The 17593-nt window shown below is 53.8% G+C and overlaps 1 protein-coding gene across 1 annotated transcript; it reads right to left on the bottom strand.

Moving 5' to 3' along the window:
* Positions 1–731: 731 nt before the first annotated feature.
* On the bottom strand, positions 732–16034 carry LOC144953610 (uncharacterized). Its single transcript, XM_078884200.1, has 5 exons — positions 15893–16034; positions 11825–11937; positions 5902–6060; positions 4483–4647; positions 732–2425 (listed from the first exon to the last, which is right to left on the bottom strand). The coding sequence occupies exons 2-5, from the start codon at positions 11935–11937 to the stop codon at positions 2032–2034; spliced, it is 831 nt and encodes a 276-aa protein (XP_078740326.1). The 5' UTR covers positions 15893–16034; the 3' UTR covers positions 732–2031.
* Between the last annotated feature and the right edge of the window lie 1559 nt (positions 16035–17593).

Here is a 17593-nt window from a genome sequence, read left to right as displayed (position 1 = left end):
TCGCACACTCACTCACTCACCCACTCACTCACCCACTCACTCGCTCACCCACTCACTCACCCACTCACTCACCCACTCACACCCACCCACCCACTCACCCACTCACTCACTCACTCACTCACCCACTCACTCACCCACTCACTCACCCACTCACTCACTCACTCACCCACTCACCCACCCACTCACCCACTCACTCACTCACCCACTCACTCGCACACTCACTCACTCACTCACCCACTCACTCACCCATTCACTCACCCACTCACTCACCCACTCACACTCTCACTCACCCACAGAGACAGCTGCTACTGGGGGTCACCCTGCAGACTTTTAATAAAAACACAGCTGGAAACGCGCGATTTTGTACGAAATGTAATGTCACGTTAACTTAAAAAAACATACAGCACAATATGCTTAATCTGTGGGTCTCTGTGTGGTGAGTCTGTGGGTCTCTGTGTGGTGAGTCTGTGGGTCTCTGTGTGAGTCTGTGGGTCTCTGTGTGAGAGAGTCTGTGGGTCTCTGTGAGTCTGTGGGTCTGTGTGAGTCTGTGGGTCTCTGTGTGGTGAGTCTGTGGGTCTCTGTGTGAGTATGTGGGTCTCTGTGTGGTGAGTCTGTGGGTCTCTGTGTGGTGAGTCTGTGGGTCTCTGTGTGGTGAGTCTGTGGGTCTCTGTGTGAGTCTGCGGGTCTCTGTGTGGTGAGTCTGTTGGTCTCTGTGTGGTGAGTCTGTGGGTCTCTGTGTGGTGAGTCTGTGGGTCTCTGTGTGAGTGAGTCTGTGGGTCTCTGTGTGGTGAGTCTGTGGGTCTCTGTGTGATGAGTCTGTGGGTCTGTGTGGTGAGTCTGTGTGAGAGAGTATGTGGGTCTCTGTGTGAATGGGTCTTGTGTGGCGAGTCTGTGTGAGTGAGTCTGTGGGTCTCTGTGTGAGTATGTGGGTCTCTGTGTGGTGAGTCTGTGGGTCTCTGTGTGGTGAGTCTGTGGGTCTCTGTGTGTGCTGAGTCTGTGGGTCTCTGTGTGGTGAGTCTGTGGGTCTCTGTGTGGTGAGTCTGTGGGTCTCTGTGTGAGTGAGTCTGTGGGTCTCTGTGTGCCGAGTCTGTGGGTCTCTATGTGCCGAGTCTGTGTGTCTCTGTGTGGTGAGTCTGTGGGTCTCTGTGTGAGTCTGTGGGTCTCTGTTAGCCGAGTCTGTGGGTTTCTGTGTGGTGAGTCTGTGGGTCTCTGTGTGAGTCTGTGGGTCTCTGTTAGCCGAGTCTGTGGGTTTCTGTGTGGTGAGTCTGTGGGTCTCTGTGTGAGTGAGTCTGTGGGTCTCTGTGTGAGTGAGTCTGTGGCTCTCTGTGTGGTGAGTCTGTGGGTCTCTGTGTGAGTATGTGGGTCTCTGTGTGAGTGAGTCTGTGGGTCTCTGTTAGCCGAGTCTGTGGGTCTCTGTGTGTGTGAGTCTGTGGGTCTCTGTGTGGTGAGTCTGTGGGTCTCTGTGTGAGTGAGTCTGTGGCTCTCTGTGTGGTGAGTCTGTGGGTCTCTGTGTGGTGAGTCTGTGGGTCTCTGTGTGAGTGAGTCTGTGGGTCTCTGTGTGTGTGAGTCTGTGGGTCTCTGTGTGGTGAGTCTGTGGGTCTCTGTGTGGTGAGTCTGTGGGTCTCTGTGTGTGTGAGTCTGTGGGTCTCTGTGTGGTGAGTCTGTGGGTCTCTGTGTGAGTGAGTCTGTGGCTCTCTGTGTGGTGAGTCTGTGGGTCTCTGTGTGGTGAGTCTGTGGGTCTCTGTGTGAGTGAGTCTGTGGGTCTCTGTGTGGTGAGTCTGTGGGTCTCTGTGTGGTGAGTCTGTGGGTCTCTGTGTGGTGAGTCTGTGGGTCTCTGTGTGGTGAGTCTGTGGGTCTCTGTGTGGTGAGTCTGTGGGTCTCTGTGTGAGTGAGTCTGTGGGTCTCTGTTAGCCGAGTCTGTGGGTCTCTGTGTGTGTGAGTCTGTGGGTCTCTGTGTGAGTGAGTCTGTGGGTCTCTGTTAGCCGAGCCTGTGAGCCTCTTCAATCATTCAGCGACACCAACAGCGTACGATCATAACTCCATCGCAACAACATCGTCGTCGTCCTCGTCAGCGACATCAACGTCATCATCATCTAGGCAACCAGCACAATCGCCTCCATCATCAGCGTCCATGCGGTCGAGTGTGAGCAGCGCCGCTGACGACGATGATGACGACGGTGATGACGACGATGATGACGACGATGACGGTGGCAGCGATGGCGATGGCAAAAGGTGCCTCGAATCCCTTTTCAGCGACATCCTTTTTGCCGATGGCGGATGTGACGACTGCGACGATTGCGGACGCGACGACGGTGGACGTGACGACGGTGGAGGCGGCGATGGTGGAGGCGGTGGTGACGTGGCGATGGGAGGCATCACGGGAGATCTGGGTTGCCACAGAACGAGTTCCATGCAGCCTCTGGTTCTGAGGGAGGGAGGGAGAGGGGAGAGAGATCAGTGAATGAATGAGTGGGTGAGCGCGAGTGGGTGAGTGAGACTGGGTGAGTGCGAGTGGTTGAGTGAGAGTGGTTGAGTGAGAGTGGGTGAGAGTGGGTGAGTGTGAGTGGGTGAACCCACGACCTCCTGTATGCCAGGCGACAGTTGACATCTCCACGGAGAGAGAGAGAGACAGAGAGAGACGCAGACTCCAAATATACAGCAGCAGCAGGCATCGTCAGAATCTGGGATTGAACCCACGACCTCCCGTAGACCAGGCGAGGTAGTCAACATCTCCCTACCTACAGTGGCGTTTTGAGTGTTTCAGAATGAGGACCCACGACCTCCCGTAGACCAGGCGAGGTAGTCAACATCTCCTCAGCCACCGTGACGTCTAGAGTGTTTCAGAATAACCCACGACCTCCTGTAGACCAGGCGAGGTAGTCAACATCTCTCTACCCACCGTGGCATTTACAATATTTCAGAATCATGACCTCCTGTAGACCAGGCGAGGTAGTCAACATCTCACAGAACCCACGACCTTCCGTAGACCAGGCGAGGTAGTCAACATCTCACAGAACCCACGACCTCATGTATACCAGGCGAGGTAGTCAACATCTCACAGAACCCACGACCTCCCGTAGACCAGGCGAGGTAGTCAACATCTCACAGAACCCACGACCTCCCGTAGACCAGGCGAGGTAGTCAACATCTCACAGAACCCACGACCTTCCGTAGACCAGGCGAGGTAGTCAACATCTCAAAGAACCCACGACCTCCTGTAGACCAGGCGAGGTAGTCAACATCTCACAGAACCCACGACCTTCCGTAGACCAGGCGAGGTAGTCAACATCTCAAAGAACCCACGACCTCCTGTAGACCAGGCGAGGTAGTCAACATCTCACAGAACCCACGACCTCATGTAGACCAGGCGAGGTAGTCAACATCTCACAGAACCCACGACCTCCCGTAGACCAGGCGAGGTAGTCAACATCTCACAGAACCCACGACCTCATGTAGACCAGGCGAGGTAGTCAATATCTCACAGAACCCACGACCTCATGTAGACCAGGCAAGGTAGTCAACATCTCACAGAACCCACGACCTCATGTAGACCAGGCAAGGTAGTCAACATCTCACAGAACCCACGACCTCATGTAGACCAGGCGAGGTAGTCAACATCTCACAGAACCCACGACCTCCCGTAGACCAGGCGAGGTAGTCAACATCTCACAGAACCCACGACCTCCCGTAGACCAGGCGAGGTAGTCAACATCTCACAGAACCCACGACCTCCCGTAGACCAGGCGAGGTAGTCAACATCTCACAGAACCCACGACCTCCCGTAGACCAGGCGAGGTAGTCAACATCTCACAGAACCCACGACCTTCCGTAGACCAGGCGAGGTAGTCAACATCTCACAGAACCCACGACCTCCCGTAGACCAGGCGAGGTAGTCAACATCTCACAGAACCCACGACCTCATGTAGACCAGGCGAGGTAGTCAACATCTCACAGAACCCACGACCTCCTGTAGACCAGGCGAGGTAGTCAACATCTCACAGAACCCACGACCTCCCGTAGACCAGGCGAGGTAGTCAACATCTCACAGAACCCACGACCTCCCGTAGACCAGGCGAGGTAGTCAACATCTCACAGAACCCACGACCTTCCGTAGACCAGGCGAGGTAGTCAACATCTCACAGAACCCACGACCTCATGTAGACCAGGCAAGGTAGTCAACATCTCACAGAACCCACGACCTCATGTAGACCAGGCGAGGTAGTCAATATCTCACAGAACCCACGACCTCATGTAGACCAGGCAAGGTAGTCAACATCTCACAGAACCCACGACCTCCCGTAGACCAGGCGAGGTAGTCAACATCTCACAGAACCCACGACCTCCCGTAAACCAGGCGAGGTAGTCAACATCTCACAGAACCCACGACCTCCTGTAGACCAGGCGAGGTAGTCAACATCTCACAGAACCCACGACCTTCCGTAGACCAGGCGAGGTAGTCAACATTTCTCCAGAGCCACTCACAGCTGACGTGGGACGATCTCATCGCTGGTGCATGCTGGGAAGTGCGCAGAGAGGACGGAGGAAAGGTGGACTACAGCTCCATCACCGCCACCATCACCTCCACCACCATCACCTCCACCACCCCCATCACCGCCACCACCGCCATCATCATCATCTATCTGCAGACTGCACAATTACGCCGGTGAAAATCATGGATTAGATTACATAGCACTGATTGGTAAGGGTGCATTGTATTACATAGCACGGATTGGTAGAGTGCATTACGTAGCACGGATTGGTAGTGTATTGTATTACATAGCACGGATTGGTAGAGTGCATTGTATAACATAGCACGGATTGGTATTGTATTGTATTACATAGCACGGATTGGTAGAGTGCATTACGTAGCACGGATTGGTAGTGTATTGTATTACATAGCACGGATTGGTAGAGTGCATTGTATAACATAGCACGGATTGGTATTGTATTACATAGCACGGATTGGTAGCGTGTATTGTATAACATAGCACGGATTGGTATTGTATTGTATTACATAGCACGGATTGGTAGAGTGCATTACGTAGCACGGATTGGTAGTGTATTGTATTACATAGCACGGATTGGTAGCGTGCATTGTATAACATAGCACGGATTGGTGGATTATTGTATTACATAGCACGGATTGGTAGTGTATTGTATTACATAGCACGGATTGGTAGTGCATTGTATAACATAGCACTGATTGGTAGAGTGTATTACATAGCACGGATTGGTAGAGTGCATTGTATAACATAGCACTGATTGGTAGTGTGCATTGTATAACATATCATGGATTGGTAGTGTATTGTATTACATAGCACGAATTGGTAGCGTGCATTGTATAACATATCATGGATTGGTAGTGTATTGTATTACATAGCACGGATTGGTAGTGCATTGTATAACATAGCACGGATTGGCAGAGTGTATTGTATTACATAGCACTGATTGGTAGAGTATTCTATTACATAGCACGGATTGGTAGTGCATTGTATTACATAGCACGGATTGGTAGTGCATTGTATTACATAGCACTGATTGGTGGAGTGCATTGTATAACGTAGCACGGATTGGTAGTGTATTGTATTACATAGCACGGATTGGTATACTGCATTGTATTACATAGCACGGATTGGTATACTGCATTGTATTACATAGCACGGATTGGTATACTGCATTGTATTACATAGCACTGATTGGTAGTGCATTGTATAACATAGCACGGATTGGTAGTACATTGTATTACACAACACTGATTGGTAGGGTTCATTGCATTACATAGCACCAATTGGTATCCTGCATTGTATTACACAACACTGATAGGTAAAGTGCATTGTATAACATAGCACTGATTGGTATGTGGCATTGCATTACATAGCGCTGATAAGTGTCTCCCATCACCTCCGCTCCAACTGCTCGAATCTCCTCATGTCATCCAACTGGGCCCCGGGGTGAGATCCCCTGACCTTCGTGACCTCTGCGTTGACCTCTGCGACCTCTACGGGTGACCCCTGCCCGTGCCCATCCCTCCACCTCGCGACCCTCTTGCACGGGGGAGCTCTGGGGCACAGAGGAGATCGGGGTGAGGGGGGTTTGACGAGAGGGATGGAAAGGTGGAATTACACAGGGGGGTGGTGAGGGATGTTTATTGGTTTGTCGGCCGAGTGGACAGAAGGGGAACCCCCCCACCCACCCAGTCACTCACCCGCCCATTCACTCACCCACCCACCCATTCAATTACCCACCCACCCATTCACTCACCCATTCACTCACCCACCCACCCATTCAATTACCCACCCACCCATTCACTCACTCACCCATTCACTCACTCACCCAGTCACTCATCCGCCCACCCATTCACTCACTCACCCATTCACTCACTCACCCATTCACTCACTCACCCATTCACTCACCCACCCACCCATTCAATTACCCACCCACCCAGTCACCCACCTAGTCACTCACCCGCCCACCCATTCACTCACTCACCCATTCACTCACTCACCCATTCACTCACTCACCCATTCACTCACTCACCCATTCACTCACCCACCCACCCATTCAATTACCCACCCACCCATTCACTCACCCATTCACTCACCCATTCACTCACCCATTCACTCACCCACCCACCCATTCACTCACCCATTCACTCACCCACCCGCGCATTCACTCACCCACACACTCACCCACAAACCCACCCACACACACTCACCCACACACCCACCCACACACCCACACACCCACCCACCCATTAACTCACCCACCCGCCAATTCACTCACCCACCCATGCACTCACCCACCCATTCACCCACACGCTCACCCACCCATTCACCCGCCCACCCACACGCTCATTCACTCACCCACCCACCCAGTCACTCACTCACCCACCCACCCACCCAGTCACTCACTCACCCACACACCCACCCACTCACTCACTCACCCAATCACTCACCCGCCCACTCACCCACTCACCCACCTACTCACTCACCCACCCACTCACTCACCCGCCCACTCACCCGCCCATCCGCCCACTCACCCGTCCACTCACCCACCCACTCACTCGCCCACTCACCCACCTACTCACTCACTCACCCGCCCACTCACCCACCCACTCACCCACCCACTCACCCACCCACTCACCCACTCACCCACCCACCCACTCACCCGCCCACTCACCCACTCACCCGCCCACTCACCCACTCACTCACTCACTCACTCACCACCCACCCACTCACCCACCCACCCACCCACTCACCCGCCCACTCACTCACTCACTCACCCACCCACCCACTCACTCACTCACTCACCCACCCACCCACTCACCCACTCACCCACCCACCCACCCACCCACTCACTCACCCACCCACCCACCCACTCACCCACCCACTCACCCACCCACTCACTCACCCACCCACCCACTCACCCACTCACTCACCCACCCACTCACCCACCCACTCACCCACCCACTCACCCACTCCCTCACCCACCCACTCACCCACTCGCCCGCTCACTCACCCACTCACCCGCCCACTCACCCGCCCACTCACCCGCCCACTCACCCGCCCACTCACCCACCCACTCACCCACCCACTCACCCACCCACCCACTCACCCGCCCACTCACCCGCCCACTCACCCGCCCACTCACTCACTCACTCACCCACCCACCCACTCACTCACCCACCCACCCACTCACCCACCCACCCACCCACCCACTCACTCACCCACCCACCCACCCACTCACCCACCCACCCACTCACCCACTCACCCACTCACCCACCCACCCACCCACCCACCCGCTCACTCACCCGCCCACTCACCCGCCCCCTCACCCACTCACCCGCCCACTCACTCACTCACCCACCCACCCACTCACCCACCCACTCACCCACCCACTCACCCACCCACCCACTCACCCACCCACCCACCCACTCACCCACCCACCCACTCACCCACCCACCCACCCACCCACTCACTCACCCACCCACCCACCCACCCACCCACTCACCCACCCACCCACTCACTCACCCACCCACCCACCCACTCACTCACTCACCCACCCACCCACCCACTCACCCACTCACCCACCCACCCACTCACCCACTCACTCACCCACCCACCCACCCACTCACTCACCCACCCACCCACCCACCCACCCACTCACCCACCCACCCACTCACCCGCCCACTCACTCACCCATTCACCCACCCACTCACTCACCCACTCACCCACTCACCCACCCACTCACCCACCCACCCACTCAACCACCCACTCACCCGCCCACTCACCCGCCCACTCACCCGCCCACTCACCCACTCACCCGCCCACTCACTCACTCACTCACCCACCCACCCACTCACCCGCCCACTCACTCACCCGCCCACTCACCCACCCACTCACCCACCCACCCACTCACCCACCCACCCACCCGCCCACTCACTCACCCGCCCACTCACCCACCCACTCACCCACCCGCCCACTCACCCACCCACCCACCCACCTACTCACTCACTCACCCACCCACTCACCCACTCACTCACCCGCCCACTCACCCGCCCACTCACCCGCCCACTCACCCGCCCACTCACCCACCCACCCACTCACTCACTCACTCACCCGCCCACTCACTCACTCACTCACCCGCCCACCCACTCACCCACCCACTCACTCACCCGCCCACTCACCCGCCCACTCACCCACCCACTCACCCACCCACCCACTCACCACCCACCCACCCACTCACTCACCCGCCCACTCACCCACCCACTCACCCACCCGCCACTCACCCACCCACCCACCCACCTACTCACTCACTCACCCACCCACTCACCCGCTCACTCACCCGCCCACTCACCCGCCCACTCACCCGCCCACTCACCCGCCCACTCACTCACCCACCCACTCACTCACTCACTCACCCGCCCGCCCACTCACTCACTCACTCACCCGCCCGCCCACTCACCCACCCACTCACTCACCCGCCCACTCACCCACCCACTCACCCGCCCACTCACACCGCCCACTCACTCACCCGCCCACTCACCCGCCCACTCACCCGCCCACTCACCCGCCCACTCACCCACTCACCCGCCCACTCACTCACTCACTCACCCACCCGCCCACTCACCCACTCACCCGCCCACTCACCCACCCACTCACTCACCCGCCCACTCACCCGCCCACTCACCCGCCCACTCACCCGCCCACTCACCCACTCACCCGCCCACTCACTCACTCACTCACCCACCCACCCACTCACCCACCCACTCACTCACCGCCCACTCACCCACCCACTCACCCACCCACTCACCACCCACCCACCCACCCACCCACCCACCCACTCACTCACCCGCCCACTCACCCACCCACTCACCCACACCGCCCACTCACCCACCCACCCACCCACCTACTCACTCACTCACCCACCCACTCACCCACTCACTCACCCGCCCACTCACCCGCCCACTCACCCGCCCACTCACCCGCCCACTCACCCACCCACCCACTCACTCACTCACTCACCCGCCCGCCCACTCACTCACTCACCGCCCACCCACTCACCCACCCACTCACTCACCCGCCCACTCACCCACCCACTCACCCACCCACTCACCCACCCACCCACCCACTCACTCACCCACCCACTCACCCACCCACTCACCCACCCGCCCACTCACCCACCCACCCACCCACCTACTCACTCACTCACCCACCCACTCACCCACTCACTCACCCGCCCACTCACCCGCCCACTCACCCGCCCACTCACCCGCCCACTCACCCACCCACCCACTCACTCACTCACTCACCCGCCCGCCCACTCACTCACTCACTCACCCGCCCGCCCACTCACCCACCCACTCACTCACCCGCCCACTCACCCACCCACTCACCACCCACTCACCCGCCCACTCACTCACCCGCCCACTCACCCGCCCACTCACCCGCCCACTCACCCACTCACCCGCCCACTCACTCACTCACTCACCCACCCGCCCACTCACCCACTCACCCGCCCACTCACCCACCCACTCACTCACCCGCCCACTCACCCGCCCACTCACCCGCCCACGTCGCCCACTTCACCCGCCCACTCACTCACTCACTCACCCGCCCACTCACTCACCCGCCCACTCACCCACCCGCTCACCCACCCACCCACTCACCCACCCACCCACTCACCCACCCACCCACTCACCCACCCACCCACTCACCCACCCACCCACCCACCCACCCACCCACCCACTCACTCACCCGCCCACTCACCCACCCACTCACCCACCCGCCCAATCACCCACCCACCCACCCACCTACTCACTCACTCACCCACCCACTCACCCACTCACTCACCCGCCCACTCACCCGCCCACTCACACCGCCCACTCACCCGCCCACTCACCCGCCCACTCACCCACCCACCCACTCACCCGCCCGCCCACTCACTCACTCACTCACCCGCCCACCCACTCACCCACCCACTCACTCACCCGCCCACTCACCCACCCACTCACCCACCCACCCACTCACCCGCCCACTCACCCGCCCACTCACCCACCCACTCACCCACCCACCCGCCCACTCACCCACCCACCCACCCACCTACTCACTCACTCACCCACCCACTCACCCACTCACTCACCCGCCCACTCACCCGCCCACTCACCCGCCCACTCACCCACCCACCCACTCACTCACTCACTCACCCGCCCGCCCACTCACTCACTCACTCACCCGCCCGCCCCCTCACCCGCCCACTCACCCACCCACCCACCCACCCACTCACTCACCCACCCACTCACCCACCCACTCACTCACCCACCCACTCACCCACCCACTCACCCACCCACTCACTCACCCACCCACTCACCCACTCACTCACCCGCCCACTCACCCGCCCACTCACCCACCCACCCACCCACTCACCCACCCACCCACCCACCCACTCACCCACCCACCCACCCACCCACTCACTCACCCGCCCACTCACCCGCCCACTCACCCACCTACTCACTCACTCACCCACCCACTCACCCACTCACTCACCCGCCCACCCACCCACCCACCTCACTCACTCACTCACCCACCCACCCACTCACCACCACCCACCCACTCACCCACCCACTCACCCACCCACCCCCTCACCCACTCACTCACCCGCCCACTCACTCACTCACCCGCCCACTCACCCGCCCACTCACCCGCCCACTCACCCGCCCACTCACCCACCCACCCACCCACCCACTCACTCACCCGCCCACTCACCCGCCCACTCACCCACCTACTCACTCACTCACCCACCCACTCACCCACCCACTCACTCACCCGCCCACCCACCCACCCACTCACTCACTCACCCACCCACCCACCCACTCACCCACCCACCCACTCACCCACCCACTCACCCACCCACCCCCTCACCCACTCACTCACCCGCCCACTCACTCACTCACCCGCCCACTCACCCGCCCACCCACCCACCCACTCACCCGCCCACTCACCCGCCCACTCACCCGCCCACTCACCCGCCCACCCACCCACCCACTCACCCACCCACTCACCCACCCACCCCCTCACCCACTCACTCACCCGCCCACTCACTCACTCACCCGCCCACTCACCCGCCCACCCACCCACCCACTCACCCGCCCACTCACCCGCCCACCCACCCGCCCACTCACCCGCCCACTCACCCACTCACTCACCCGCCCCCTCACCCGTCCACCCACCCACCCACTCACCCACTCACTCACCCACCCACTCACCCGCCCACTCACCCGCCCACCCACCCACCCACTCACCCACTCACTCACCCGCCCCCTCACCCGTCTGGAGGAGCCATCCGCCTCTTGAGCGGCAGCAGCTTCACCCTCCGCTGGCCCCTCACCCTGCCCAGCTCAGCGTCCACCCTCCTGCCCAGGGCCAGCGCCCGGAACATCTACACACACGTGACGCACACACGTCACGCACGTGACGCACACACGTCACGCACGTGACGCACACACGTGACGCACACACACACATATACATACACACGTCACGCACACGCACGTGACATGCACACACGTGATGCACGCACACACACACGTGACGCACACATACATGCACACACACATGCCGCACACACACATGCACACACGCACACACACATGCACACACACACATGCACACACACACATGCACACACGCATGCACACACGCACACACACATGCACACACACATGCACACACACATGCACACACGCACACACACATGCACACACACATGCACACACACATGCACACACACACATGCACACACACATGCACACACGCACACACACATGCACACACACACACACACGCGCACACACACACGTGACGCACGCACACACACACAGGGAATTGACAAAACGGGGGAGAAACTATGAAACGTTGCTTTTCACTTCATCAGCTCCAAAATATACAGCAGCAGGCGTCGTGGGTTGAACCCACGACCTCCTGCGCACCAGGCGAGGTAGTCAACATCTCACCACGGGGAGAGAGAGAAACTCAGACTCCAATATTTATCAGGAATCAAGATCGAACCGACGACCTCCTGTGTACCAGGCGAGGTAGTCAACATCTCACCACGTGGAGTGAGAGACGCAGACTCCAACACAGTCACACGACCTCCTGCGTACCAGGCGAGGTAGTCAACATCTCCAAGTCACCGTGGGGCAGTTGCCACTGGGGATGCCCCTTAGGCAGAGGTCGCAACCGGGTACCCGATACCCGTACCCTACCCGATACCCGGCTACCCGTACCCGGCCGGGTACGCGTACGGGTACCCGTTTGCGACCCTGGTGCGGCCGGGTACGGGTAGGCCGTGAGTCACTGGTGAGTCACCGTGATTGTCACTCATTTCCCAACGTCTTGTCTCTTGTCACGATTCAAGTTCCTAGAATCAACCCACCCGCGCCTGCAACGTGGCTTCATCCCAGAGGTCGCAATCGGGTACCCGATACCCGTACCCTACCCGGCCGGGTATCAGGTAGGGTACGGCCGGGTACGGGTAGCCGTTTGCGACCCTGGTGCGGCCGGGTACGGATACGGGTAGACCGTGAGTCACCGGTGAATAACCGATTGTCACTCATTTCGGGTAAGGGTACGGGTAGGGTACGGGTAGGGTACGGGTAGGGTACGGGTAGGGTACGGGTCGGGTACGGGTAGGGTACGGGTAGGGTACGGCCGGGTACGGGTACCCGTTTGCGACCCTGGTGCGGCCGGGTACGGGTACGGGTAAGGAATCAAAACCCGTTTGCGACCTCTGGCAGCAGCGGCAATCATCGATGAAGGCCGTGGCCTATCTGCTGCTGGGTGGAGACCAACGTGCTCGTAGCACAGCGATCAGTCTCGCACAAGGCTGTACCATCATTCGCGAATTAAAAACCCTGCGGCTTTCTCCATATATATACAAAAGGCAAAGTTGTGATTGTGTGTGCGTCTGTTCAAAATGTTTCGCGTACTTCCCGACATGCAACAAACTGGAAATTTGCCACGCGGGAACTTTCCAGACGGTACAGCATGCACAAATTATAAAAATACACTTTTGTGTTTTTTGTTTGGGGGGGGGGGGGCGGGGAGCTCAATAACGCATCGATTTTTTTGCACGGCAAGTGAGCTGTGACGTCACATCTGTCACGTGACCCGCGCACGTGGCACGCGTCACGCGGTGTAGTGTAGCGGGTAGCGCTACGCCGCGCTACGAACCGGTCCTGGGCCCTCCCCTAGGTCGACTCAGCCTCAAAACGAGTAACTGGTGCGGTGTGTGAACATCGCTAGCACTGGGGAGACAAAGGCGGCCGGGCGTGGTGCTGGCCACCCACCCCCTCGTGTGCCACAGTGCCGGTAGCCTTAATAGGTGCTCGCTAACAGCACTTGCCCCTATTGGCTACACAAGGGATTTCGATGTAAAGCTTCTTTCGTGACTGCAGGGATTCATCTTCTTGGTTCTTTCGGTAAAGTCGTCACGCAGAATGGAAGTAATAAAATAACAAAAACATAATAAAATAATTCTCACGACGTTTCGGCCACAACGCAAGCAGCCGTCCTCAGGTGAAGAACAGGTCTGTCGAGAAGCCGGACTCTCTGTCTTCTCATTCAGACTCTGTCTTCCCGACAGACCTGTTCTTTACCTGATCCGACGGCTGCTTGCGTTGTGGCCGAAACGTCGTGAGAATTGTTTTATTTTTATTATTTTATTATTTCCATTCGACGTGACGACTTTACCGAAAGAACCAAGAAGATGAATCCCTGCTGCAGTCACGAAAGCTTTAAATAGAATTATTTTATTATGTTTTATTTTTATTATTTTATTACTTCCCTGCTACGTGACTTTACCGAAAGAACCAATAAGATGAATCCCTGCTGCAGTCACGAAAGCTTTAAATAGAATTATTTTATTATGTTTTATTTTTATTATTTTATTACTTCCCTTCTACGTGACTTTACCGAAAGAACCAATAAGATGAATCCCTGCTGCAGTCACGAAAGCTTTAAATAGAATTATTTTATTGTTTTATTTGTATTATTTTATTACTTTCCTTCTACGTGACTTTACCGAAAGAACCAAGAAGATGAATCCCTGCTGCAGTCACGAAAGCTTTAAATAGAATTATTTTATTGTTTTATTTTTTATTATTTTATTACTTCCATTCTACGTGACTTTACCGAAAGAACCAAGAAGATGAATCCCTGCTGCAGTCACGAAAGCTTTAAATAGAATTATTTTATTGTTTTATTTGTATTATTTTATTACTTTCCTTCTACGTGACTTTACCGAAAGAACCAAGAAGATGAATCCCTGCTGCAGTCACGAAAGCTTTAAATAGAATTATTTTATTATGTTTTATTTGTATTATTTTATTACTTCCCTTCTACGTGACTTTACCGAAAGAACCAAGAAGATGAATCCCTGCTGCAGTCACGAAAGAAGCTTTAAATAGAATTATTGTATTATGTTTTATTTTTTATTATTTTATTACTTCCCTTCTACGTGACGACTTTACCGAAAGAACCAAGAAGATGAATCCCTGCTGCAGTCACGAAAGCTTTAAATAGAATTATTTTATTATGTTTTATTTGTATTATTTTATTACTTCCATTCTACGCGACTTTACCGAAATAACCAAGAAGACGAATCCCTGCTGCAGTCACGAAAGCTTTAAATAGAATTATTTTATTGTTTTATTTGTATTATTTTATTACTTTCCTTCTACGTGACTTTACCGAAAGAACCAAGAAGATGAATCCCTGCTGCAGTCACGAAAGCTTTAAATAGAATTATTTTATTATGTTTTATTTTTATTATTTTATTACTTCCCTTCTACGTGACGACTTTACCGAAAGAACCAAGAAGATGAATCCCTGCTGCAGTCACGAAAGCTTTAAATATAATTATTAATACACGAGCGATGTTGTCTTTATCCTCTGCGTATCGATTAGCGCGCTGCGCTACGAACCAGGCGACCCGAGTTCGATTCCCGATGATTGTAACCGGTCCTGGGCCTCCCCTAGGTCGACTCAGCCTCAAAACGAGTAACTGCTGTGGTACGTGAACATCGCCACTGGGGAGACAAAGGCGGCCGGGCATGACGGATTCAAGTCCCGGGCTACGCCGGGTAGAACAGCTAGTATTTTATAAAAGAGATAATCGTACAACTTTAAAAATTAAACAAAGCTCGATCGGGGGGGGGGGGGGTCGGTAATTGTGAAAACCCGGCCGGGCTAGGCGATCGCAAAGTGGGCATCAAACTAGGCAAGAGCGGCAGGCATCGCACGAAGCTAGGCCGCAGCGATGTTTTAAAACAAATATTTATATACCAGAAACGATAAAGTGCTTAGAGTGAGGAAGTTTGTTTTTGTTTGCTTACCTGCAATCAACGTTGAAGGCGGCGATTTTATAGCGAATGTAAAAGTAGCGCTAATTTATAACAGCAACACTAATTTTTAGTAGCGCGCTGACTGCGAAACGCGTACAGCTGTGTGCTGTTAACGGCGCATAAATTATGTTAAGTAGCAACCCCCCATCACTTAACATATTATGTTAATTTATCTCAGCCCTTATATGGTCACGTAAATATGCCCTTATATGGTCACGGAATTGCATAAATTATTATAATTAGGAGGGGCTCGAACGCTCAGCAAATCAGGTGGCACACTCATTATCCTAAATTAACATATATTAAATGTTCTTGGTTCTTTCGGTAAAGTCACGTAGAAGAGAAGTAATAAAATAATAAAAATTAAACATAATAATTGTATTGTGTTTTATTTTTATTATTAAAATAATAAAAATAAAACATAATAATTTTATTATGTTATTATAATAATAAAAATAAAACATAATGAAATTTTATTCAGTTTTATTTTTATTATTTTATTACTTCCCTTCTACGTGACTTTACCGAAAGAACCAAGAAGATGAATCCCTGCAGTCACGAAAGCTTTAAATCGAAATATATTAAATGCTCACACGTGACGGAGCTTGCCGCGAAATAAATTATGTTAATTTTGTTTTGGAAAAAGGCCCAGCGTCGTTGGATGACGTCACGCATGTATTATGTTAATTGTATCAGAGGGGCCTAATTAGCATATTGCGCGCGCATAAATTATGAGAGTCAACTGATTCCAGCATTTTCCAGAACAATCTGGAATAAATTTTGATTTAAAGCTTTCGTGACTGCAGCAGGGATTAATATTCTTGTTTTTTTCGGTAAAGTCACGTAGAAGGGAAGAAATAAAATAATAAAAATAAAACGTAATAAAATAATAAAAATAAAACATAATAAAATAATAAAAATAAAACATAATAAAATAATAAAAATAAAACATAATAAAATAATAAAAATAAAACATAATAAAATAATAAAAATAAAACATAATAAAATAATAAAAATAAAACATAATAACATTTCGATTTAAAGCTTTCGTGACTGCAGGGATTCATATTATTGGTTCTTTCGGTAAAGTCACGTAGAAGGTAAATAATATAATAAAAATAAAAATATACAACAATAAAATGTTCACGTAATTTTATTTTATTGTTTATATTTCTCACAGAATTTAATTGTTAAATATTTTTTATTATTTTATTACTTCCCTTCTACGTGACTTTACCGAAATAACCAAGAATAAGAGTTCGGACTCTGATATTATGTTAATGACGCCACGGTTGGATGGACAACATTTATCGGCAAATGGTAAACACAAATTTGCACGCTTTCGTCAAGTTACAACGTTTGCGAGCTCCTTAGGGCCGGCCATAAATGACGTCACGCACCTAGTGGTGGTGGGGGGGGGGTCAGACATTTGTGACGATGTGTGACGAGAGGGGGGGGGGGGTTTGAGAACTTTAAATAAATATAGACACAACACGTTCTGCTTAATTAAATAGACTTTTTAATAAATGTTTTCTCCTACAACATCAGAGTGCAGCGCCACATTAAATACGCACTACAATGACAATAGTTTTCTTGGTTCTTTCGGTAAAATCACGTAGAAGGGAAATAATAAAATAATACAAATTAAACATAATAAAATACAATTCTCACGACGTTTCGGCCACAACGCAA

The sequence above is a fragment of the Lampetra fluviatilis genome, chromosome 79 (genome assembly GCF_964198595.1).
Source record: "Lampetra fluviatilis chromosome 79, kcLamFluv1.1, whole genome shotgun sequence".
Taxonomy (NCBI): domain Eukaryota; kingdom Metazoa; phylum Chordata; class Hyperoartia; order Petromyzontiformes; family Petromyzontidae; genus Lampetra; species Lampetra fluviatilis.
The sequence above is the reverse complement of the archived record's forward strand: the minus strand, read 5'-3'. Positions and strand labels throughout refer to the sequence as shown.